This window comes from Chelonia mydas, chromosome 2, assembly GCF_015237465.2.
Source record: "Chelonia mydas isolate rCheMyd1 chromosome 2, rCheMyd1.pri.v2, whole genome shotgun sequence".
Classification (NCBI taxonomy): domain Eukaryota; kingdom Metazoa; phylum Chordata; order Testudines; family Cheloniidae; genus Chelonia; species Chelonia mydas.
The window spans coordinates 59,013,025-59,040,871 of NC_057850.1; the positions used below are offsets into that span (position 1 = coordinate 59,013,025).

General features: G+C 40.9%; 1 protein-coding gene across 1 annotated transcript in view; it reads right to left on the minus strand.

Annotated features, from left to right (window-relative positions):
- PREX2 (phosphatidylinositol-3,4,5-trisphosphate dependent Rac exchange factor 2) overlaps positions 1-27,847 on the minus strand; it is a 289,194-nt gene that overhangs the window by 184,993 nt on the left and 76,354 nt on the right. Inside the window, exons 2-7 of the mRNA XM_037892468.2 lie at positions 23,528-23,599; positions 23,332-23,454; positions 21,713-21,817; positions 16,541-16,642; positions 14,894-15,055; positions 2,461-2,594 (exon numbers count right to left, since the gene is read on the minus strand). Of these exons, the coding sequence (XP_037748396.1) occupies positions 2,461-2,594; positions 14,894-15,055; positions 16,541-16,642; positions 21,713-21,817; positions 23,332-23,454; positions 23,528-23,599 (698 nt within the window). The remainder of the gene's footprint in view (positions 1-2,460; positions 2,595-14,893; positions 15,056-16,540; positions 16,643-21,712; positions 21,818-23,331; positions 23,455-23,527; positions 23,600-27,847) is intronic.

Consider the following 27,847-nt stretch of genomic DNA (forward strand, 5'->3'; position numbering starts at 1 on the left):
GAAAGGAGAAGAAAGAACCTTAAGACTCTAGTGTCATAGATCAAATGCTTTCAGCTTCTACATGAAATGTCAGTATTTTATCCAAGATGGGCACCTTTTCCTCCAACAATAACTCATCTTAGCCATTCACCAGATGCCTGTTCCCCTCGCACAACAGACCGGAAACACATTTATGTGGCTGAGTAAAAGTTCTTAAAGGAACCTTAACTATGAATCCCCTGACTTCTGTGAAACTAAAATCTCAAGCCTCATATCACACTAACTAGGATTTAATTTGTTCTCATTGAATTACAATTTTCTCTATGTCTGATCACATGAGGGACTACAGGCAAGGCAGTGTTGCCTAGTGGCTATAGCCCTGGACTGGAATTTAGGAGACCTTGGTTCTGTTCCTGGATCTGCCACTGGCAAGCTGGGTGACCTTAGGCAAGTCATTTCCCCTCTCTGTGACTCAGTTTCCGCAATTGTAAAATAGGGGAAATCATACTGACCTCCTTTGTAAAGTTCTTTGAGATCTAAGGACAAGAGCTCGATATTATTATTAGTTGTTATAGTGTAACAAAATATTTATAAGTTTGTGTATCTAATTTCCATTTCAACATTTATAAATCTTCATCTTATTAACAATCCCTGTCCTTTACCCAGATTTCCTGTTTTCCTCATCAGAGTTCTGCTCTCAAACCCCACTTGCTTCGTTTCTACTTTGCTTCATTCTCTTTAAAAGGCCATTGATAAGAGATATTTTTATAGCATGTTTATATCCTATATAAACTATCTTGAAACTTTATTGGAGGGCAGAATGATAAACATTTTTAACCTGAACTATGTTTTAACTGAAAATCAAAAATAAATATACCTTCTTACAGTAAATTCTGTGGAATTTCTACAACACAGCCCTCAAATATTGAATCATAAAAACAAAGAGGCAGATTCACTAGAGCTAGTGCAGCAAGGTGTAAATTATACCTCCTCATACGTGCCGACTCCATGGGTGCTCTGGGGCTGGAAAAAATAGTGGGAGTTCAGCATCCACCAGCAGCCCTGCAGATCACCTCCTTCTCCTCCTCCCCCTCCCCCTCCCCCTCCCCCCCAGTGCCTCCCGCCCGCTGGCAGCTACACTGATCAGCTTCTCTCCCTCCCTCCCTCCCTCCCTCCCAGCGCCTCCTGCCTACCAGTGATCAACTGTTCAGCGGCGTGCAGAAGGCGCTGGGGTTGGGGGAAGGGGGGCGGAGGATGGAGTGGAGCGGGGATGGGAAGAGGTGGGGGAGGGGTGAGGTCTTGGGGGAATGGGTGGAGTGGGGGCAGGGCCTGGGGTGGAATGGGGGTTGAGCATTCCCGGGGATAAGAGGAAGCCGGCGCCTGTGCACCTCCTTACACTTGTAAAAGCCCCAAATTAGCAGGCAATATTTGCACTACCACCCTTTTTCACCTGGGGAGAGCTGTTTTAACTCCTGCTGGGAGCTCCCTAGCAGCTCTTTTTATGGGAACCATTACAGGAGAAGGCTGAATCAGTGCATTTCCTGGCCACTCTGACAAAGTCCCTTCAAAATTGGTGCCACAAACTTTTTGATCTGAAGTGGCTCCCTATTTCTTTCTAATGCAAAGGAGTCTGTGGCTGCTCTCCAACACTGCAGCATCCTGCCTTGGCAGACCTTCCACACCCAATGCCCTCCACAAGGGTCTATTCCAGTAGAAGCCACTATAGATCCTAGAGAACATCTTTCCCCAAATCTGTAACTAATGCAGGTGAAGAGATTTTCATAGCATCGGGATATAATCTTATCCTGATGCTCTGAGATAAATAAATCATAGAGCATACTGTACATATGATAACATGAATAAAGTATATAACTTATTTTGTACAAACATTCAGAAAATAACTGGATAGATTTTTTTTAGGAATAAGGAGTCAAATCTATTCACGGCTCTGTGTAAAAAGTATATATCTGACAGTTTTCAAACAGGAATTGTACTCCCAATCAAAACAACAGACAGTTGAAGTCTCTCACACATTTTCTAAGACTTCTCACACACCTTAAATATATATTATTTACAAATTATTCTTTAGGATCATTCTTTCATTTATATCCAGAATCCCACTGACTTTGGATATTCTTGGATGGTTATAGTTAAGAGTCTAAGTTCTGACTTTCAATAAGATTTAGGCTCTTAAATGTACGTCACTTTTGAAAGTGGTCGTGAGGATCATAAGTCCCATAGGCACTTTTGAAAATATTACCCTTAAGCCTCAATTCTATAAATGGCATCTGTGCAGGCACAGGGGTCTTCTTGCATGGTTCCCTTTGCAATGTTGGTGCCTTATACCACAATTAAAACAGTTTCCCCATCTCTGTACTAGTTATTTAGGCAATATCAATTTCTTTTAAGTCTCTCACTATGATGTACTTGTTCATATGGGAAAAATGTAAATAATTTCTACAGTAAAAGCTAATAAATTACCTGTGTTTTCGTTTACAGTAGACCAAAAGATTGTCAAAAAGAAAAAATACACGCTCCTGGATATTTCCTGCAGAAATTTTCAGCAAAACTCCATACATTAGCATTTCCGTGCATGTATCTGTGATGTTGGACCCCTAAACCAAATGGCGAGAAGCAGATTAGTCCATGCAAATTGATGACGTTTGCAAAACCAAGCAGAATACAGATTTCCATACAAATTAATTTTCAATTACAGCAGTTCCTTTTTTTTAAAATTACTAGAAAGAAAACCACACAGTAGTTTGCTTTTAAGTTTAAACACTGATTTGAAATGTTTATTTAATGAAGACTTTGCATTAATCTGTTACCATCAGGTTCTGGGTTTTTTTCTCGCTTTTTTTTGGTGGATTATTAAATCTCTCAAATTATATTAATCTCTGTGACAATTTAGCCAAATGGTTAGAGCTAGGTTGGCTATAAAAACCATAACAATGACCTTCAAATAGCTTAAGTATGGTCAAATTCTTATGAAAAAATGAAATTAGAGGGGTCATGTTTCAGAAGACTGCATACAACAGAAATTCTGTTGCACTGAACCTAATTTGTCAGTGAAGTAGTTCTGATGTATTTTAAATAGTTAAATGTATGTACTTTCATACCAAACTTTCAAAAAATAAAAACGATCAAAATACAAATTATAGACAAAGCTGACAATGAAACCTACAGTAAAGGTTTTAACACATTCCATTATAGTCCCTGTTCTCAGTTGTTTTTAATTTTGCCAAACTTTAACCATTTGATGAAATTTTCCATGCTTCTCTCTTTCTAAGGATGATTTTTTTCAAGTGTCAGTGAAAATAGATCAGCTGTTCGAAAACTAAGGCTAGTGAAAAATAAGTAGTTTTTCCAATGATTAAAAAGTTCTCCAGTGGTTTGTTTGAAGAGTTCTAGCATCTCAGTGCTTTAGAGAAGGAACTTGACATTTGGCTGGGAGATTGCCTATCTTTTGCTGCCCCCTGACAATCCAGGCAGTTTTGGTGAGATATAAACACCGGAAAATCACCATATACTCATGTAAAGGATCTTGTTAAAGACTTTGCTGCTAAAATTTCTGAATATGCTGTCTACAGTGAGCATGCTATAACTCCACAGATCTCTCTACGTGCCAGTTACACTGAGCGTGCACCTAGGGTGCTACGAGCTACTTTCATGATAGGAACAGAGCTATAGTTGAGGATGTGGGGGATGCAAAAGACGCAGCAGTCATGGATACCGTTTCCCTATAACCCCATTACTTTGGCCCAAGAGAAGATGCTCTGAGTTGAGATCCAGGAGGAAATCAGGGGTTCTAATCACAGCTCTTCCTCTGAGTGTTGTTCATTCTTTGTACTTCACAATCTTTACTACAGGATTATACATTTCCAGTGCACACTAACATGTTGCACACTAACTTCCCTGTGTACACTAAAAGTGTACTGTTTGAAATGGGACTACATTAATGCACACTAGGGAACTGTTAGTGTGCATCAGCACGGACCAAATGGGCCCATTAGTGTGCAACACACTAGTGAGCTCTAGAATTCACACCCCTTTTATGCGGACTAATGCACTGAGGAGACAAGCCGTCAAACTCCAGTCTTAGGAGGCAGACATGTATCATTCATTCACTGTACTGTTAAAGTAAAAGCGGTTGCACAATGTCACACCGGCAGAGCTGGGAACAGACTCAAGAACCTACTATGGCAAGTTTCAACCATTTACACACACTGTCTTTCAGAATGAATTTGCCAAATCTACGTGTCTGGCTGTGCCATCTGTAGCCACTAGACAGAAAACCACCAACTTTTCGGCAATTTTTTTTGCTTTTTCTACAAAAAAATGAAATTTTCTGTGGAAAATTTTGATGAAAAATTTTGTTTTCATTGTTATTGGGGGGAAGATAACCATTTTCCAAACAGCTGTAGTAATGCAGCTTATTGTTCCACGTTCATGTACCAAAAGACCCTATTGACCAAACTTTTTTTTGCTGCCCCTTCCCCCAACTCCTGCCAGTCCAGGAAAGACTCACTGAGTTAAGCAGGTGGCTCACACCTGGGATGGCAGCAGGACCGCTGGCTCCATCCCCAGAGGCACCCATGACAATGTGGTACAGACCATATTGGGGCTCCTCACTCTCCCTCCCTCACTGACTGCTTGGGACTCCCTGCGTGCGCTCCTCACTGATTCCCTGCCTTGGACCTGACACCCAGCCACAGCCGGCAGCCCATCCTGCACCCCCCCCCCCCCCCGCCCCTGATAACCTCATCATGTCCCCCACAGCGAAGTGTGCCCACAGTGTGAAAACCAATGCCCTACTTTATGCACAGGTAAAATGGATAGGTTACTTTGACTCTGAGTGCCTGACACATGATTAAAGTCTCAATTTTAACACTGCATTAACTGTAGTTTTCATCATATCACTACTCTAGGTGTTATTTTTCTTTTCCATTCTTAAGAAACTGCCGGCTGAGGTCCCATGAGATGCAAAAATGGCTGCAGCATGTTGCATTAAATAAACAAGTGTTTCATGGACTCCTTTTCCCTTGGAGATCTCCCATCTGAATATTAAATAATGATAACCTTGCTTATCTTATAACATTTGACAAGATCTGACTTGTGATGGTATAACTGTATGTCAGTGATTTTTGTTAAGTGTTACTGTATTCATTGAAGCCCTGGAGAGTGACAAAGAAATCAAATCCAGCTCTTCCACAGAACACTATCACAACCCACTCAGCACAGAGAACCTTTCAGTGTTCTTTTTATTTATTTAGCACTGTAAGGGCCAGAAAAAAAGATCACTCACCTTCCTATAACTCTTGTTTTTCAAGATGTGTTGCATATGTCTATGGAGTAGGTATGTGCATATCTCGTGCACCAGTGCTGGAGAGTTTTCCCAGGTAGTATCTGTGAGAGAGCTATGCATCTGCCCCGGCTTCCAAGGCAGGGGTTCCCAAACTGTGGGTCACGGCCCAAAGGTGGGATGCAACACAGTCCCGGGTTGTCCGTTGGCAGGGTCAGGGATTGGGAGTGGGGGCATGTAGGGGCACTGCCCCCGCAAACTGCATCTTTCCACTCCCCTCCCGGCTCTAGCACTTCAATGCAGCTCCATGGCACACTGCCCCATCCACTTGCCCTGCCTCACAAAGGCTGCACCGAGAGCATGTTTACACGGGAGTTTGGGGGGAGGGTCTGGACAAGATGGATTTTTCAGAGGGGCGGAGGAGCTGGGGTTGGGGAAGCAGCAGATGGATAACTGGGAGGTACTCTTCCCTTTCTCAGGGTATGTCTTCATTACCCGCCGGATCGGCGGGCAGCGATCAATCCAGCGGGGATCGATTTATCGTGTCTAGTCTAGACGCGATAAATCGACCCCTGAGCTCTCTCCCATCGACAGCAGTCAACTCACCGGAGTGGAGATACCATGGTAAGTCGATCTAAGTACATCGACTTCAGCTACATTATTCACGTAGCTGAAGTTGCATAACTTAGATCAATCCCCCCACCCTCCCCAGTGTAGACCAGAACTCAGTATCTGGCTTGCATGTGGCTGGGGGGCCGGGGCAGGGGGTTGCTATTTTTCAGTAGGGAGTATCAGGGACTCCCGCCCGCCCCTTGCACTAAGCTATCCCTTCCATCTCAGTTGCCAGTGGCAGGGTGTGGGTGTGCTGTTTTGCAGTGGGGGGGCAGGAGACACCCCCTTCCCGCATGCACTGTCCGCTTCCCCACTCCCATCTCTGCTGTCCATACTAGGATCCAACCCCACCCCCCGCAACACCTCTCCATTGCAGGCCACACGTGGTACCCTCACCAGCCAGCCATCCCTCCCCATCGTGGAGCATGAAGCTACCAGCGGGAGCATCCTCAGCCTGTTCCCAGCAGCTGGGCTTGCTCAGGCATTTTGCTACCTGTTGGTTTCCCTGACCTAAAACACGGATACGCCACCCCTTCTGAAACATCCTTAACTCTTCATATGCCACAGCCCAGCCGGCACCCTCCACCTCCCCATGAGCCATCTGTCATCAGTATCCTCCATCAGTTTGGACAAAACTGGTCTTGGTGTCATCCCCCTCACCCCTCTGCCCCAGGGCCAGGTTGGGCTTCTCTGGTGCTGAACCTCTGATCTGACTGGGTAACAGGTTCTGTCTCCTTTCTCTGCCCCCACATCTCCCCCCAGCTGGAGAAGGCGCTCTCCCTTCTGCTGCAGGTGAACTTGGCCCTATGGGCTGAGCTGGCACTGAGGCAGATCCCAGAGCCAAGCAGAATGTGCCAGAACTGCTACCCATGGCAGGCAACACCAAGGAACCTCAGCCCCCCCGCCCCCCCCACATGACCACCAGTGCCCCTTGGGGGCAGTGACCAGGGGGACCTTGTGTATGGTAAGGGAGCCACATGGAGCTTTGATTCAATTTCGGGGGTGAGTTCAGGGCTTTTGCCCCTGGCACTGTGGGGCATCAATGGGGTGCACTCCTTTTCGAGAGGAGGGGTACCACTGCCCTCAGGCCACAGCACTGAAGGGCCGGGATCAGGAGGGGAGTGGAAAGATGCTCCCAGTGAGTACTGGCCTCCTGCTGGTACATACATTTTATGTGTATATAATAAATAAAATTAATAATTTTCCTCCAGAAGTGTTAATAGTGGGCTACAGTGCCTATTGCAGCTGCACAGATGGGCCTCAGGGAAAACCAATTTGTGAACCTCTGCTGTAAGGCAAGGGCAGCACTGCCCTGTCAATCCTTCAGTTCCTTCGTAGTGGAATTTCAATGATAAACTCCCATGTGTTGGGGAAGAAGGGTGGGTAATGTAATGTAATGGACCTATGCAACACATCTCAAAGAACAACAGTTACAAGGTTGAGTGAGTAACCATTTTTTCTTCTTCAAGTGACTGTATATATCCACCCAAGCTGTTTAAAATGGAGGTGGGGCTAGGAGTCTCATCTGAAGAGTGACTACAGTATTGCTTTTCCCACATTCGTGTCTTCCCTTGATGCTGTAGAAATTGCATAGTGTCTAGCAAACATATATAGAGGACAATGCCACTGCTCTGCAGATGTACGTGATAGACACATTTCCCACAAATGCAACAGAAGCCAAATGACTTTTAACAGCATAGCACATAATAATGAACCTGGTAATCCATTTAGAAAGCTGTTGTGCTGTAATAGGGTGACCTCTCATTCATTCTTTATAGACTATAAAGAGCTGAAGAGAAACCCCAAAATAGCTTTGTTCTACCCAGGTAAAAGGCTAGGGCTCAGTGCACCTCTGAAGCGTGCAACGTTTGTTCATTTTGTGAGTATGTGACTTTGGAAAAAAAAAGACAAGTGACTGTATTGACCGATTAAGGTGAAAATCAGACACTAGTTTGGAAAGAAATTAAGATGCAGCCTAAACTACACCTTGTCCTTCTAGAATATGGTATGTGGAGTGGACCTGCACCAACCACTCATCCAGGTACTGATATAAGTGGACATCTCAACAGCAGAGGTAGGCTGCCACCACCGCCATGTAGTTGATGAAAACCCTTACTGCAGATGATATTCTTCAATCTATTACAGTGGACTGGAAATGATCTCCTCCCACCATGAATCTTCTGTGGCCAGGGAAGATTGCCACATGGAAATAGGCATCCTGTAAATCAAGGGCAGCATACCAATCACCTTCAGCTAGAGAAGGGATAATTACAGCAAAGGAAACCATAAGGAACTTTAACTTTTTGATGTATTTGTTTAGGTTCTGAAGATCTAAAATGGGCCTCACCCTCTCTGGCTTTCAGTATTAGGAAGTACTGAGAGTAAAACCCTTTTCCCCAGTGAGGATGAGGCACCTCCTCTATAGCTCCCAATATAGACTCATGAGATGGGTCCCTGAAAAGCGACTGGGAAGAGAGGCAGGAAGGGAGATAGAAAAGGCAGGGTATATCCTGATTCCACCATGCTTAGTCCCCATTGGTCTGATGTGATGTTCTTCCACACACTTAGGAACTAGATAACCTGTTTCCAAAAGGAAGGAAAGGCTCAGTGAGACCTGAGCTGGTAGGTATGCCATCCTGGCCTGTGGCTGCCTGAACTGAAATGACCGAGGAGGCGGATGGCAAAGGCTTCCTTCTTTGTGGCCTGTGTTTGCATCTATTCTGGTCCAGTTGTCTGGACAGTCATACCAGGCCAAGGGATCCTGGTAGTTGGCAAGGCAAAGATGCAACTCCACAGATAATAAACATTTCTGCCAATACGATCTAGTTTTTACACATCCTTTTCGTCTGAGGTAGCCTTAGCTCTACCTCAACTGTGTCTTTCATTCACTTCAGCCACTACCTGTGAACCCAGTTGTAGGGTGTGAATAGAACAGTTTGAACCCATAGGCTGGAACCTGTTATTTGTGCCTTGTGTACTTTGCCACAGATGAATAGGTGTGCCAGAGCAAGCTGTGGGGCTGCATTATCACCTGGCTTCTTGGAAAGGCCTAATCACATCAGCCACACTATCATAGGCTCGTTCACCTGCACATCTATCAATATGATATATGCCATCATGTGCCAACAATGCCCCTCTGCCATGTACATTGGTCAAACTGGACAGTCTCTACATAAAAGAATAAATGGACACAAATCAGACATGAAGAATTATAACCTTCAAAAACCAGTTGGAGAACACTTCAATTCCTTTGGTCACTCGACTACAGACCTAGAAGTGGCAATTCTTCAACAAAAAAAACTTCAAAAACAGACTCAAACGAGAGACTGATGAATTGGAATTAATTTGCAAACTGGATACAATTAACTTAGGCTTGAATAGAGACTGGGAGTGGATGGGTCATTACACACAGTAAAACTATTTCCCCATGTTTATTCCCCCCCTCCACCTCCCACTGTTCCTCAGGATGTTCTTGTGAACTGCTAGAAATGGCCCACCTTGATTATCACTGCCAAAGTCCCACCCCCCACCGGTAATCGTTCACCTTAAGTGATCACTCTCTTGTTACAGTGTGTATGGTAACACCCACTGTTTCATGTTCTCTATGTATATAAATCTCCCACTGTATTTTCCACTGAATGCATCCGATGAAGTGAGCTGTCGCTCACGAAAGCTTATGCTCAAATAAATTTGTTAGTCTCTAAGGTGCCACAAGTTCTCCTTTTCTTTTTCTGAAGTTTTAGAATCACAATATTTTTGATTGGACCAAGCACAAAAAGTGTGTGGAAAATTTCTCAGGTGAATTTAGAACAATTTTTTTGCCCCATTTAGATCATTCAAAAGCAGCAGGACAAGATTTTAATAAATATTTGGGTTCAGGACAAATTATTTGGGTAAGATCAAACATAAGAAAAGTCACTGTTAACGGAATTCCCATGGAAAAACATGGATTTATATTCCTAGTCTGTAGAATGGGGCTGCAGGTTCTCAACCTTAATACAGCATCAATACCACAGTACTTCAGTTAATGTTTACTAGCATTAAATGAAGCACTTGTGATACAGCACTACAAGTTCAGAATCAGCGTTTGTTGTTTTTAATATTTGTGAAATAAAGTTATTCAACCAAAATATACTGGGCCAAATTCACACCTGATGTAAATGGATGCAATTCCATTCAAGTCAATGGACAGGACCTCAGCAGAGACCCTGTGACGGACACAGTTGCTGAACAAGAAGGGAATTAACTCTTCATTTAGTCTTTTCATGGGGTAAAAAATATGGCAGGACTGAGGACTTCAAGCACAATCAGAGTACATCTACATTGCACACTCCTTTCAGTGCCATGTAGAGTACAAACACTACGTGCCCCCCGGCACAGGTGCAAACAGACATACACTGTGAGAAACTGCTTAGGCTAGTAAAGACACGCCTGAACCCTGAGGGTATGTACCCTTCTCACCCAAGCAGTACCTCTCCCAGCTACATGGCTGCTTTTAGCAATGTAGTGTTCCACTGTTTTCCTGCTGCTGCGAAACACTCAAGGAGCATGGAAAAACTCTGGCAGCAGGGAAGCTACTGGAAAAGGTTTTGGCAGCTCCCCGCTGCTGGAGCCTTTCCCTGCTGCCAGAGCCCATTCACTGACACATGTATCTCCACACTGCAGTGTGGACATGGCCTGCTTTTCACTGAGGCATATAACTACTGCAGGCAGTGGTGTGCATTCTAGACGTAGCTTCAGACTCTCAAGAATACAAAAATCTCGATAAAAACAGCTATTTTGGTGGTGAGAAGAGGGGAAAGCCTAAGAGATGGCAGAATTTCCCATCCAACTGGTACTAAGCTGGGTTGAAACCAAGCTGGGATTTTCAGTTTTCTGCTTACATGAAAAACCATTTTGCGTGTGCACGTGTTTTCTTCTCTCTCTTGTTGTAACCTTTGCACAGTAAAAACCTTTACTGACAGATGTTTTTAATTCCTGAGCCATTCCACCAGTTTAGAAACCCACTTATACAAGTTCTGAATTAAGTTCAATATATTTAACAATCTAGAATATTAAGTGAAAAGGTAATTGTATTAAGAATCTTTTTCTTGAAGCAGATGTTCTGTTTTTCCATACATCTCTTTTTATCATAAACATAAGCTTAGTTTTATGACACTTGGATGGGAATTTAAGTCATGCTTTCATCCTTGGGTTCTAAAAATATTTTTTCCTCCCAGAAAAAGCCAAGCAATGTGTTAAACATTTCCTCTGGTAAGAGGCCTTCAATACATTTGCCTCTTTCTTAGGCTCTATAGAAAACCAGATGTTTATTTAATTAAACCCACTCTCATACATTGCATTCAAGGATTTGTTTGTGTAGAATTATCTAAAATAGTTACCTCCTACAATAGCTCTGACATTTATACTGTTTCAAGGAGTAGATATACTCTATGTACGAAAAGGATGCCTCTAGGAAAATGAGCAACTTTGCTAGATTGGGCATCACGTGGCAGTCATATCATAATCAAATCTGGACTGTTACATTGGCATAAATGTAGCATAACTCCATTAAAGACAATGCAGTTGTCATAACCATACAGCTAAGGGTAGCCTAGAATTCCTCCTTACCTGTAAGGGGCTAAGAAGCTCAAATAACCTGGGTGGCACCTGACCAAAAGGACCAATGGGGAAAGAAGATACTTTCAAATCTGGGGTGGGGGAGGCTTTGTTTGTGCTCGTTGTTGTTGTGTTCTCTTGGGAAGCAGAGAAGCACCAGGTCAGAAAACTCCTTCTCCTATAAACCATCCTAAAGTGAGTCTCAATATTGCAAAAAGAGTAAATAAGGCAGGGCGTGTTAGATTACCTTTTGTTTTCAACTTGTGAATTTTCCCTGTGCTAAGAGGGAGGTTTATCCCTGTTTTTTGTAACTTTAAAGTTTTGCCTAGAGGGGAATCTTGTGTGTTTTGAATCTGATTACCCTGTAAAGTTACCTTCCATCCTGATTTTATAGAGGTGCTTCTTTTACTTTATTTTTTTTCTTTATTATAAAGTTCTGGTTTTTAAGAATCTGGTTTACCTTTTTGGTTGGTATATTATTCTCAAGCCTTCCCAGGAACGGGGTGTAGGTCTTGGGGGCATATTTTGGGGGAATAGGAATTCCAAGTGCTCCTTTCCCTGATTCTTTGTCTAAATCACTTGGTGGTGGCAGCGTACCGTCCAAGGACAAAAGATTTGTGCCTTGGGGAAATTTGTAACCTAAGCTGGTAGAAATAAGCTTAGGGGGCTTTCATGCAGGTCCCCACATGTGTGCCCTAGAGTTCAAAGTGGGGAGGGAACCATAACAGGAGTTATTCTAAATCTGCAACTGTGTAACAGCACAGGACTTGGTCCACTGGCTTTTCTTTAATGATAAATTTTAAAGGAAAACAACTATCTAAAAAGCAACCAGGACTCAGATGAACCTTGTATTTAATTAATTACTGTGTGTCCAACTGTCACTATGTGTGCAACTGTCACCGAAAATAAAATCTTTCACATGGAAATCTACTTTAAAAAAATTTAAAAAAAAATCTTTGTTTGGAAACTTTTTTAAATTTTGTCTGATGATTTGAAATTAAAGGGATTCCTAAAGCTTCCTCAAGATTATTTTTTTCTTAGCCAAAGGACTGCTAGAAGGAATAGGACCAAATCTGCTAGACTTACTCACACAAAATGACTGATTAGTTTGATATTTATTCATTCTATCCATTTATCTTTTCTTATTTATTTTTTCTCCATCAGGCTGGGCACTAGCTTCACTGACTAACCAAGTCATTGTACAGACATTCACCCTGTCCTTCTTCCACTACCTGTCCTTACTGTCTCATGACTCATCAAAATCTGTATGTTGTGTAATTGGCAAAAATTAGCTCCATGTCATGTAATTCGCTGCTGTGCCTACAGAGAGCCCCATTAATTTCAGTGGAGCACCACACAAGTACAGCAGTCTATCCATATGCAATGAATTGTAATATTAGGGCATACATTTGTAAAATCTTCGAAGCAGGGGTATTGTCTTATCCAATTTGGACAGTGTCTAACATACAGGGCAGTTAAAATGAGCAATAAAATTACTATGACTAATAAAAATTTAGCCATCCCATTAAATTAAGTGGAGTGCTTTCATTATTAAGGTAAACAGGATTTGTCCCTAATTTATTCTCTAGCACCGAAAAGATGAAAGATTTACCTTTTAAAACAATATGATAGACCTAACAATGGCCTCATACATTGTTATACCTGGTAAACAAGACAAAATAGACAACACACACAATACAGAACGCATTCCTAAATTTAATATGGAAAAGCCCCTAAATGATTAGGGAAAACAAACAGCTGTTTTGTAGTGCAAAGCATAACCCTAAACATGTAAAGAAAGTATAAAAATTCAGTTTTACATGAATTGGTCCCCACTATCATCTGGGATATTTGTGTAATTGTAACCGTGGTATGCATATTATTGTATACATCTTTAGGGATTCAGTACAGACTTTTTGAATTTTCTGCATTTCTCTTTTTGGGGGAGTGGGTAATTCTTTACCTTATCAACTTTACTTTCTCATTTTCAAAATATTACAAACAATATGTCCTTGCATGAGCCCTATACCCTATCTCTAATCAGTTTTGTCCTTCCCTGGAGTCTTTCTGCTAATGATTTGTTATTTTTGAGATAAGGGACTAAAATGAATGCAGTAAGATCAGGTTGAAGACACATGGCCAATTCATATAATACTTTGTGCTTACAGAAATTCCTTCTTTCTATGTACTGTGAATATTTGCAGAATGTGGTAAGTGGTTCCTGGGATTGAGAAGTTTGAAAATCACTACTTTCTAAAATCCAGGACTCAAGGCGTATGGTAGACAAGTAGAAATATAGATCCTACCTATCCGATTTTGAAAACAAGAGAAAAACTTATTTGGAAGGCTGCCACAGGAACAATCTTTAAATGATATATTCAAATCTTCCTGCACAAACGTGGCTGCTTCTGTCTAAACAAAAATAACTATGCTCTTTTTTAGAAAAAGTCAAATCTTCTGCTACACTTAATTAACATTAGGTACACCCACTGCCTCAAGGGCATGGAGTCTTTGACTAGACTGTCAGGAGGAAAATGGTTTTGCCCCTTAATGCAATTCTCCCTTCTCCTCCCCTGCCCTGCTCATAACAGCCTGCTTCCTCCTGGATTTTGGGGGAGAGGCAGCATCAGCTGATCAGTTTGGCTGGCTGGAGGTGCTCAGCAGACACCAAGTAGCTCCTGCGTGCCTGAGGGGAGGGCGTACAGGCCCTTTCCCTGCAACAAGGCACCACTGCATGCCTAGATTAACAGCTCCCATTCTCCTAACACTGGGATTAGAGTAAGACTATGTTTTTGATCTGATGTGGGCATTGTGCTAGTCACCTTTATGGGACTGGGAAGGAATTTTTCCCTCATTGTCAGACTGGCCAGAATAGGGTGGGTTTTTTCACCTTCCTTTCAGCAGCTCAGAGACTCAACTGTAAATATAAAAGCTGTTGTATTCACACTGCTGAACATGTATTTGTTGGCAATCTGTTAACTTTTCTAAAGTTTATGTTCTATACATTTCCCCCGCAGTTGACGAGGCAGGACTTTCAAGTGCCAAAAAGAGCAAAGCCTGAGAACAACAGTTAGTAATCCATAGAGCTAAGGCACAGACTGATTTTTATATATTATTTGATTAAAATGGTTAATATCCTAAATCCAGAGCTAGATAATTGGTCTTTTCTGAAAGATGGTTAGTGCACTGAGAGTGTCTGCATCATTGATGATCCTTAGACAAGAATATTGATATTACTCAGAGTAGATCCTAAGAAAGAATTGTGATTTTACTAGTGAAATGAGAAGTTCCCTGTGAGTCAGGGTCATAAAAGTAATGTACTGCATATGCTGATAATTGCCCACTTGCAAAGTTGCATCACTGCATCCAAGTCTTACACAATGAGAAATATGGTGACACTACCTCCCATCCTTCAATGTGAGACTGCCATTCTTCCAAAACCTCTAATTTTTCCATTTGTCTCTTAGCCTCATTTATATTGGAACAGACCGCTTTCATGGCTTGCAGAGCTTCCACTAATATTGTGTAGTCACTGTGTTTCTTTGGCGTCCGCTTCAATAACTCCTGTTTATACATAAAGAGTACATATAGTATAAAGAGTTACATCAGTCTTTGATCCTCAAATGTACATTACCAGGAGGCTCATATTGACTGGGATGCTAAAACTAAACAGTAGATCTCAAACTCCTCTTTTATTAGGTGGAACCCTATCACATCCTCCAACATTGTGTCCTGCTAAGGCAATAAAGCTCTAAGAGACAAACTAGCAACTAGTAAGAATATGTGATATTTCAAAAAACAAAGTTTTCATTTCAGCTGTCTCTTCCCCTCCCCCTTGAAAGGTTGGTCTTGATGTTGACCATTAACTTCTTTTTACACTCTTTTATAGGACAGTCAGCTTTTAATGACAAAAATCATACATATGTCTTAAAGTGCTTATTTATTATTGTCACAATTAGTATCTATGATTACTGTGAACTGAAAGGGGGTCAACTGTTTTTTTCTAATTTTTCGCAGTTTGTTCACTTGGTGTATTTAACAATACTTTGTGTATCAGTCTCAATGTATCTCTTGTAGAATCTGTTAGTTTTTGTTCTTTGTGTGTTTTTCTCACATAGCAGGAAAGAATATAAAAACAATTTCAAAATAGGACAATGTGATTGTAAAATCGAAGAAATAGGCTGGGTGACTCGGGGCTCAGTATAGTAATAATATTATTTACCTCACTTTAAATTAAAAAAAAAAAAAAAAAAAAAAAAAAAAGGACTAAATGTTAAGGTGTGTCCCTTCAGTCTTCTATGTCAGTGCAGTGAGATGTGCCTCTTTCAGAGCTGACAGTGTTTTAGAAGATAAAATTTTATTATAAAAAATACTTATTCAATAGTCAAAATGCAATTAACAAATGCAGCTTCCTCTTCAAAAATGCAAGTTTTTTCCTCCTTTTTAACAAAAAATATACAATATCCAACACAAATTTGTAATGCATTCATTACACACCCACACCCACCTACCCACCCACCCGATAGGTGTCATTTTGTTGTTATCTGAAAGTACTTTGTCTGCCTTTTACAGTACCTATTTAAAAGCATTTTTGACATTTGTTTTAGTTTACAGTTTACTAATAATGGCATTGATTCAGGAAGCCACTTAATTGCATGCTTACCGTTAGCAAATGAATAATTGTATCCCTAGCTATCATAGCATTTAAGCATGTACTTAAATCAAACTGAAATCAAACTCATTAAATTCATTGAAGTTTAAATTAATGGCTTCCTCTCAACAATGAAGAAGGTGGCTATCACCCTACAAAGAAGGTGCTGAAACTAGAGAGGTGCCAGTCCTTTTCAGCCAACCAAGCCTGTTAATCTTTTTTGCACTGAAGTCCCTGGAAGACTTGCCATTGGCTTTAATGAGTGCAAGTGTGAATCCAATATCTATCTGGGGGATCATTCATCTTGGGGAGAGGTTCTTGTTACTGTCATGCTTAAATATGCATAGCAACAAGTTTTATGTGCAGAATATAAAGGCCTAGGTAACAAACATAAGTACCTTCAAAAGGAGGGGATACTTGCATATTCTCTGTATTGGTGTTACTAGATATCCTTCCAATGGAACATCTGTGTTCTTACGTCCTCCAAGCAACATACAGTTCTAGGGTGCAAACAAATTTGATTACTAAATCCTGAGGAAATGACATTTTCCCAAACTATGAGTTCTAGAAGAGTTCAAGAGAGAAACACATTACATTAAACTATTTCCTATAGTTTCCTGTGAGAAATCACTGTTCTAAAATATAGGCAATTGCCATCAAAAAAAAAAAAGCTCTCCCAAAAGCATTGACACAAACATACACTTGCCTAGAATCGTAAATTAACATATACAAAGATAATATTAAGGTAAACTTGCAAAACTATCGTGAACAGACACATAATCTACTCGTCTACTCTTTACTATAATAATTAAAGACACTAAACCATACATCTAACATTTTACTTTGACACACACAAAAACAATTACCCAACTGCAGTTGAGTATTATTTTCAAAGGATGTGTTAAAGAAACAAAGTAGTACTAAAGCTCATTTAACCATTTTTTTTGCTGATACAGACTAACACGGTTACCACTCTGAAACCTATGAAAAGAAACACTCTTCTGATATATATAGATATATAAACTAAAAGATAATTATTGGATTGCTGATATTATGCAAACTAAATAAATTTTTCCAGCCATGAGCTATAGAAAAGGTCGGTAACAACCAGGAGCACAATATTGGAGGCAGAGAAAAATATGGAACATTTGGCAGAAGCATTCACAAACAGAGTTCAGTGAGAGGTAGAGATAGGATTAAAGACATTCAGAGAACCAAAATATGCAAGTGGCTTTAGGGCAAATATTTAAATTGCTGGAATTATAAAAAAAAAAGTGGACCAAATACTAACAGTAATGAGTGTATATATGCAGTAGTAGGAATAGGAACAATAGATGAAATAGTAATATGATATACTTTAAAGCTATATGAAATCAAGCTCTATGTATTGAGATCATCATACCAATACAATCAAAGGTAGTGTACTATAGACTGATAACTGTCCTACTATTGCTCACACTTTTAAAAAGCAGGTAAGTAGGGTCTCTCTTTACCCATCAAACACAGAAGGCATATTGGAAAGGTCTCCCTACAATTCAAAGAGGAAACAAAAATAAATTCAGAGTGCAGCCTACATGATCAGACTCTGATTTTTTTAAGTTAAAAAAAAAAAAAAAAAAGTGTGTATCCTCATCTTTAGCTACTCTGTGGGGCCAGGTAGGGAGCCTGGTTAGCCTTCCAATTATTTGTAGATGCTCAAACAACAGTAATAACAAAGACTTTTGTTCTCCATCTATCTGCATCTGTCCAGGAGGCTACAACTGCATCTTTTGGACGTTGACCTGCTATCATGATGTATTCATAGAATATTAGGGTTGGAAGGGACCTCAGGAGGTCATCTAGTCCAACCCCCTGCTCAAAGCAGGACCAACCCCCAACTAAATCATCCCAGCCAGGGATTTGTCAAGCCTGACCTTAAAAGCCTCTAGAGTATGGTGATTCTACCACCTCCCTAGGTAACCCATTCAGGTGCTTCACCACCCTCCTAGTGGGACAATTTTTCCTAATATCCAACCTAGACCTCCCCACTGCAACTTGAGACCATTGCTCCTTGTTCTGTTGTCTGCCACCACTAAGAACAGCCTAGCTCCATCCTCTTTGGAACCCCCCTTCAGGTAGTTGAAGGCTGCTATCAAATCCCCCCTCACTCGTCTCTTCTGCAGACTAAATAAAGCCCAGTTCCCTATTCCTTCTCTGTAGCTAGACTGGCCTGCTGCAATGCACTCTACACAAAGGTAAAACTGAAATCCATTTGGAAGCTGAATCAAGTGCAGAATGTGATAACCCATTTGCCAGGTGAAGTATCTCTCTGAGTATGTTACACTGGTGCATCATGATTTACTTTAACTGTCTATTGGCTTCCAAATGGCTTCCAGGCAGAGGTATTGGTTTTGACTAGAATTATGTGAATAAATTATTTCAGTCCAGTAGCTGAACCAAAAGAAAAAAAGAAAAAAGAATAATTTCGTCTCCCTAGTCTGATATAGCCCAAATCACATGGCCTTCAGGGCATGGCATAAAGCACATCTTTTTTGACAGACACTTGGGAAGTTCTAAGGCATATTGAGTAGAGGGGGTTCTTTGACTACTGAGGGACAGTGATTATTATTACATTTTTTGCAAAGCTGCTGCAATCTTCTCAAATTGCACCATGTTCAGATATAGCATTTGGATTCAGTACCATTTTAGGAACAGTTTCATTTGGATCCAAATCCAGATCTGTTTGTGGGGATCAGAGATCCAAGATTTCAGCCTGGACTTATCTCTAAAATAGCCTCATCCTGTCTCACAAAATAAGCTCTTCGTGATTTACTCTTAGGCATATTTTGCTCCTCACCACCATATACAGTGTCCACAATTCAAGTTACTCTCTGTGCAGGATCCAGTTGTGCACATGGTGTGGGGGAGAACTAAAGTGGCTTTATGCCATGTTTGCAGCCCCTCAATTTGGGAGCAGGTTGGGGAATGACATTTCAGCCCTTGATTGAAATTGGGGCAGCTGGATGTCCACAGTGAGAGGGTGTTCCAGCTGCCAAAAATCACTGGAGTGTAAAGACATGCTCAGTGACAAGGGAGGTGGCATAGAACTCTAAGTTGCCCAGTGATTTCTCCCTCTGACAGGGAAATTCCCACTTAGCCCATTAAGTTCATGTTAAGGGACTGTAGAAACAAGAGAATCAGGGCCAATAGATTCAAATGACAGAGCAAACTGCATGTTGCTTTACCCAATCAAAAGCATTATGGCTGTACTCTATCAAGTAGTGTGGGGCAACAGCTTTGAAAAGATTGTGCCACGTTAAAAAATTAACATCACAACAGTTCAGATGTTATACTTATTTTATCACTACTCTACTGTTTTGTTCACAGTTTCTTTAACTTAAACTGTTTTCAGTTGAAATGTTTGTCATATTTCCCAAATCTGACCTCAGACCTCATGTTCCTTTGCCAGACATTTACAGTTCTGATATAGCATTATCTACATCCAAAAAAATTACCCTGTTAGGGTGTCATATGGTGTGAGTTGGGGAAATCCAGGAAACAGTTCATACTAAATTCCCTTTTTAATTAATAATGTCAACCACTGAGAAATTCCATGTTTCAGAGTGGTAGGCATGTTAGTCTGTATCCGCCAAAAAAACGAGGAGTTCTTGTGGCACCTTAGAGACTAACAAATTTATTTGGGCATTAGCTTTCGTGAGCTAAGACCCACTTCATCAGATGCATGCAGTGGAAAAATACAGTGGGAAGATATATACACACAGACAACATGGAAAAAAGTTGGGTGTGTGTATGTACGTATGTGTATACACACACAAACTTTTTTCATCTTCTCTGTGTATGTGTGTAATATATATCTTCCCACTGCATGCATCTGATGAAGTGGGTCTTAGCTCACGAAAGCTAATGCCCAAATAAATTTGTTAGTCTCTAAGGTGCCACAAGAACTCCTCGTTTTTTTTCCCCCCATGTTTCCAAGGAAACTGATCATGTTATGGCAGATTCATGAGGACTCTCATACTTAACATTTTAAAACATCTGCTTAATTGTGTTGTAAAAATGACAGACTTATTGTGTAGCTGTTTCCTTTACCTCAGTTTAAGCCAATTCAGTATGTTGTTGCTAATATATAATCCGTAGGCAAAACATTTTTTTCCTTTGGCACAGCAGCTCCCAGAGTATTGGAGTATGGATTTTTCTTTACAAAACCTGGCTCTAACCACAGGTCAGTCTTTAAATTTCCTTCCAGGTCAGTTCTCTGATTTCCTTCCATACCTCTCCCCACACCATTTATCCCATTTTCGCTCCAGTCCTTCAGCCATACATGGCTGGCATTATTATGCAATGCCTCCATAACAGGGAGTACAGTAACTCCTCACTTAACGTTGTAGTTATGTTCCTGAAAAATGCAACTAAGTGAAACGATGTTAAGTGAATCCAATTTCCCCTAATAATTAATGTAAATTTTTTTTCGCCAGACAAAAGACTTTTTGTGTGTGTGTGTGTGTGTGTGTGTGTGTGTGTGTGTGTGTGTGTGTGTATACACACACAAATATATGCACAGAATAAGTTTAAAACAATTTAATACTGTACACAGCAATGATGATTGTGAAGCGTGGTTGACGTGGAGGAGTCAAAGGGTGGACTATTTCCCAGGGAATGCCTTGCTGCTAAATGATGAACTAGCACTCAGCTGAGCCCTCAAGGGTTAAAACACTGTTAATGTAGCCTCACACTCTACAAGGCAGCATGAATGGAGGGAGGAGACACAATAGACGCATGGCAGTGGCTGCAGACATTCCCTGTGGAAACTGAACATGATGATGAACCCACGCTATGCCACTGGAGTGCACCACTCCCTCCACTTTCCAAAGTGCCCGGGGGGGGGGGAGGGGGCGGCGGCGTGTAAAAAGAGAGAGAGGGGGCACATTGCCTCTTTAAGTACGCTGACCCCACTCTAAGCCTTTTTAAGTAGATCAGCAAGTTCAGACAGCAGCTGCTGCCAGTAAGCTCCCTCTGTTCTGAGCCCTGTTGTGTGTCCCGTCCCCCTGCCCCGCTCTCTGGAGCTGGGGTACAGGAGCAGGGGAGGGGCAGGAACACCCGGACATCAACACCCCTCTAACTCCCCCACCCCATGCACAACAAACAGGAGGTTCCCAGGAGCAGCTCCAAGGCAGAGGGAAGGAGCAGCACAGAACAGTGTGAGGAGGGACACCTGAACTGCCCGGCAATTGCTAGCCTTGCGCAACTTTAAACGAGCATGTTCTCTAATAGATCAGAGACATAACAAAACAATGTTAACCATGAGGCCATTAAGTGAGAAGTTACTGTATAGGGTACATTGTCCAGTGCTAGTCTGTAAACTGGTCAGGAGGTGGCACTGAGTGTGTGATGTAGGCAGCCCATACCTCTGAAAACATCACACCTAAAATGCATCTGAACTATAACCATCTACAGTGACCATGGTAGGATGTCTCAAATCAGTGCTCACATGACCTAATAAGGCACTGCTGTCAACTCACTGATTCAACGAAAAGATATTAAAGTAGAACACCAAGTCAAAGTTTACTTACCAAAAGAAAAGTCCGTACTGTTCTTATTTTGTTAAGTTCAAGCAGCAGTTTCTGTGCCTTCTCATGGTTACTACAGTATTCATCATAGATACAAAATCTGTCCTTCTGTAGAGACAAAGAAATACTTTGTATATTTAGGTTTTTATTAAGGCCAAATGACTAATATAAGAACACTTTTAGAGGATAGAAATCTAATGTAATCTGCATTTTGGAAAGTCAACACCTTTCCTATTTTTATATCTAATTATTGTTTGAAATCCAACACTTCTAGAACTTTTAAATTCTACTGTTAATTAGAATTGTAAAGATGAATAGTCCGTGAACATCACTGGAGAATCTGTGGAGAGATCCAGTGGCTGGATTATAATAAATCAAACAGGACAACAAAGTGCACGCATACCTACCCATTTGAAGACATTACCTATCTTGCACATGTAAGCATTTGCAGATACAATCCAGTTTTGAAAAAATAAAAGGTGTGTTGAGAGCATTTCTGTGAGCCCTTCCATTCTACCAACCTTTAATCTTTTGTCCCACAATGTGCAAATGTAGATTTTAGCAAATGAAGGCTGAACCAAGCAGAGATACCAATTAGGTCCAATTTTTTTTCCCAGGTCTGTGACAGTGTGTACAGAGTTAGGCTCAGTCCTGAATGATTCAGCACAGCTCGGTAACATTGATGCTCTTGCACTAAGACAGGAACACAATGCTTCTAGAGTACAGTTGCTGCAGAAGATCCAGAAACATATCTGCTATGATTTACTGAGGCACTGCTCTGCATTTTCTATTTCAAGGCAGATAAAATAAAATAATAATAATAAATAGTGAGCAAATATATTAATATGTACCTGAGAATTTTAATATTAAAAATGCTTTTAAATGCATTGTTTCTTGCAAACTCTTCTCTCTCTTTTTTTTTTTTTTTAATTCTGCTTCCTGACTGAGTTTTAGGTACTTCACATCTCAACATGGCATTTCATTGTTCAGCCTTCTTAGTTTTGCTGGTGAACATAAAAGGCCTATAGCCAAATTTTCAAAAGTGTTCATTAAGGCCTTTATTCAGCAAAGCACTAAAACGTGCTTGAAGATAAGCATGTTCTTATGTCCAATTAATTTCAAGGTCCTTAAGAAAATTTCAGGTGGAAATCCTGGTATCTATCAGCTTGTGCACTTGCCTGGTTAGAAAAAAAGGTTAGTTATGTCATCACTGGGTAAAATTTCACTATTTTAAATAAACATCCTCTGTGTTTGAATGAAAAATAAAATCAATTCAGAACAAGTAGTCTGAAAATTCCTAACAGTTCAAAGCTACAGAGGATGCTGAAAGCTAATGTGCTGAAAACAACAAAGCTTGTTTATTCTACAGTGAAAAGAATGGGTGAGATGACATGGTAAGGTTCTCTCTGTCTTTTTTTTTTTTTGGAGGGGGGGGGGGCGGGGCAATGAGTGTAAATTCCAAATGACCTTAAAGGAACCTAGATTACGCAATTAAGTCATTTTGTCCTCATGACTGAATACACACACACACACCCCCCACCACCACCACCACGGCATTAATTAATGAAGACAATCAGGAATGAGAAAAGTTAACTATGAAGTTGTATTAAAGAAAAGCATACAAAGTGAAGAAAGCAGATTCCCACTTCATGGTGTGCATTAGGTTCAGGATGCAAACACCCCTCCACTAGGGTCAGGAAATCCTTGTGAACTGCAAGAATATCTTCAATATTTGAAAACAGCATCTGTAAAAGAACAGAACAAATAAATATAAAAAGAGAACACAGAAAAGAAAAATGTGTGCAATTAAAAACTAACCTTAACTGTTTCCTCTGTGATATTTTTATCCACTTTGGAGGCAGCAAACTGGATCATTCTCTGAAGGAATGCCTGCATGAAACAAGACAACAATACAAGTGAGGAAACTGTACGCTGCTTTAGTTAGTTCAGAGGGAATAAGATAGCTTGAGTAAAAGTATTATACATTTTTAATTAGTTTATCTAATTTTCTTATGTTTGGGATATGGAAATAATATCCCATGAGAACACTACACAAAACTTCACCCAAATACTCCTTTTAATTACTAGCTATATTAATTTAAACCTGTGTAAAACTATGTCAAACAGATACAATGAAAAAAACTGTTAAAATACATAACATAATATTAACAAAGGCCAAAAATTTCTAAATTCTCTGAAGTACAATTTTCTTTCATCATGCCAATTACTAAAAACAGTTAGACACTAACATAGATAAATCTCTTCTGCAACTTGAGGCTCAATCCAGTTCCCTCTGGAATTTTTCCATTTATTACAAGATGAGTTGAATTGAGCCCCTAATTTCTAAATCAAAGCTGGTTTTAAGCTACTATAAACAAGCATAAAATATACCATAAGAAGCCACTAAATTATGCACAAACCTCTGATGTATTAATAGCTGAACCAGCTGGAAGGAAAATTGATTTAAACAAGATGCTCAGTGCACAAGCTTGTGCACTGTGTTTTAGATTTCTTATATTTGGTCTGGGGAAAAAAACTGGAAACAACAAAAAACGCCTGCAATAAGGCTCATTCCACAATTTAATCATGTTTAAAGTAGCAAGTGTTTGTAATTAAATGTCTACAAATTAACTTCATTATCAAAAAGGTACATTTTGAAGATATTTACAAACAGAAAGTTTAAAGTCTTAAAGCACTGGGTGTTCACATGGACATGCATATCCTTTAGTTATTAAAAAATTGGCACCACAAGTGTTCAGAATGTCACGTCCTTCATATCCGCTTAACTACAAGTCACTGTGCATTGTATACTGTATATGAACTCATCTAAATTCTAGTGTGGTGCAAATTCCATAGAGGATGCAATAAATAACCCTGCTAGGAGAGAAGGATAGCATTCACAGTATCCCTTTTTACTCTGTTATGCCTTACACATTTTAATTCCTAAGTGGTTTTTCTCCCTCCACTGAAAAGAGCTATGTAATTAGGAATATTTTTATTATTGAATGAAGAAATAGACACCCTTAGGGTTCCAAGATATAGACAACACTTAAGTTGGAATATTGCAGGTCCATTTAAATGCTTAATGCTGATTTTTATAGTCCCATTAAAAAAAACAAGCACCTTTCCTACCCATTTGTGATTTTTTTCTACCTCTTTATCTGTGTTAACTCTATGAATTAGATTTGTAACTGGTCACAGAATTTGGCCCACTGACTTTAAACCCTTCTTACTACCATACATGAGTGACTTGCATGTGCATTAAAAATATTAAAATATATGCAGACTTCAGAGTAAATAATCTATACATGTCAGATCATTAGCCACAAAGCAACTAAGAAATGTAGCACATAATAAATCAGAGAGCAGGTTAGAAAAGACAACTGCAACACAAAAGACAGATGCAAGAGAGATAAAAGAGGTCACGCTGTGTTTTATGTGAGATGCCTAAAACATCAGTGATGGATAGATACCAAATAGGAATAAACTTCTTCGTTATCAGTTGCTTTCTGTGATTTGATCCAAACAGTGACGATTTGAAGGTTGGCGCTTATCTCTTTCAAAAAGGCAGCAGCTAATACCAGAAGAGTTTTTTCACATCTTTGAAGTATCCTGGGATCCTTATTCCTCAATAAATATTTCCTTCGATCAAAATATATAGTGGACCTAGGCCAGGAATGGGCAAACTTTTTGGCCTGAGGGCTGCATCGGGTTTCGGAAATCATATGGAGGGCCGGTTAGGGGAGGCTGTGCCTCCCCAAACAGCGAGGCATGATCCAGCCCACACTCCCATCCCTATCCACCTTCCACCCCCTCACTTCTCGCCCCCTGACGTGCTCGCACACCCCCCGCGGGACTCCTGCCCCATCCAACCCCCCACCCCATTCCCTGACAGCCCCCCCAGGACCCCATCCCATCCACCCCCCCTGCTCCCTGAGTGCCCCCCAAACCCCCATCTCATTGCTGACTGCCCCCCAGGACCCCTGCCCCATCCAACCACCCCTTCTCCCTGTCCCCTGACTGCCCCCAGCCGCCCCATCCAACCCTCCTTCCTGACTGGCCCCTGCCCCCTTTCAACTCACGTTCCCTGCCCTCTGACTGCCCCAACCCCTATCCACACTCGCGCCCCCTGACCACCACCCCAAACTCCCCTGCCCTCTATCCAACCTGCTCCCTACCCCGTGACCACACTGCCTGGAACACCGGTGTCTGGCGGTGCTACAGCCACACCACCGTGCAGCACAGAGCACCGGGTCAGGCCGGAGGAGCTCGCAGCCCCGCTGCCCAAAGCATTGCGCCAGCGGCACAGTGAGCTGAGGCTGAGAGGGAGGGGGAAGAGCAGGGGAGGGGCTGGGGCCTAGCCTCCCGGGCCAGGAGCTCGGGGCCGGGCAGGAGGGTCCCATGGGCCGGATGGGGCCTGAGGGCCGTAGTTTGCTCACCTCTGACCCAGGCAAATAATTCAGAATGAATAGTTTACTCAACACTTTTTCCTTCCTGTTTGTAAAGTGTCCACTTGCAGCCTACAATATTTTCAAATAGACTTGTTATTAAAAATTATTTGCAGAATAATTTCTATGAATGAGTCTTGATCTTGATATCTTGTGCTCAAGAAGTTTGTGGCAACTATTTCATACTTGAAATTCAAGGCATGTTTTGTCTCCCTGATTTCAGACACATTTCTTTAAATGAAGGCTCTGACATAGATGAAGTATGGTCCATGGTTTGGGCACTAGCTTGCAACTCAGGAGACCTGGAGTCAATCCCTACTCCACCCAGGGCCGGCTCTAGGTTTTTTGCCGCCCCAACCACAAAAAAAAGGGGGGGGGGCGGGGCCCAGAGTGCCGCCCCTTGAAAAGTGCCACCCCAAGCGCTTGCTTGGTTTGCTGGGGCCTAGAGCCGGCCCTGACTCCACCACAGACTTCCTGTAGGACCTTGGGCAAATCACTGTGCCCCTCTGTCCTTTGGTTCTCTATCAATAACAGCGGGGCAATAGTACCTGCCTACCTTGCAGTGGTGTTGGGAAAATAGATATGTTAAAGACTAAGAGGTGCTATGAGAATGGGGCCATGTAAGTACCTAAGTAAGAGTATTCATGATTATCAATTTACTTAAAATAATTTGCAATTTTTTATTTATTTATTTTTTTTTTTTTAAGGTCTTTGTTTTGGTGAAACATACTGTGGAAGCTTTAACTGCTGCTGCACACAGTGGCGTATGCAACTTTGTTACTGTTACAGTGTTGCCAACTCTCATAATTTTATCATGATTATTGCAATATTTGATGTTTTACTCCAGGTCATGATATAATTATTTAGGTATGATCATGTGAAAATCTCAGCATTTCAGTAATGGGGGTTATTTTAAGTAAGTTTGACTGAAGAGAAAAAACTTAAAAATGTGCCCTCTAGCAGCTGAAAACCTGGAGGGCAAATTAAAAGAATCAAACATAATTACTCTCTTAAATCTCATGATTTTTAAGCCACTTTCATGACTGGGGGGGGGGGGGGCTCAGTCATGATTTTGGATCATTGGGATATCAAATAAGATATCTGATCATAACTGCTGTTACAACAGTTTTCTCTTTACAGCATCTTTTCATTTCTTAGGAGACTGCCTGTCTATTGGGGAGATGCCATCTTGCAAGGCAGAGTTAATAAAGCATATGAGGATCAAACCCTGCAATTGTACTGTAGCAGCTGGATCACAAATAAAATGCATGACCATTTTATTAATATAGAAAAAAGCAATCTTATTTCACTTATAAACCTGCACAAACATATTAATTTTATCTTCAGAAGAAGGGAAAAAAGTGAAGGAAAAAGATCACTTTAATTTTTAATCAACACTGCTGTAACATTGTTGTGACCCTATCACTTATGATATAGTAATAGCCAAAGCAAACTTGCAAAACTAAGTATATTTTCTACTAAGGAAATTTCCTGTGTACACTCTATTATATCTGAAGTCCTAAATCTACAGTACATAAACTTGTTGAATAAAGCTAGAAAGATTTTATGTTGAAATTGAACAAAATCTGATTTTTTTACATTAATGATCTACTACAAAGTACTAAAAACTGTAATAACAACCAGAAAAGAGAGAATGAAACAGATATTGTAGGTTGCTATAAATATAGCA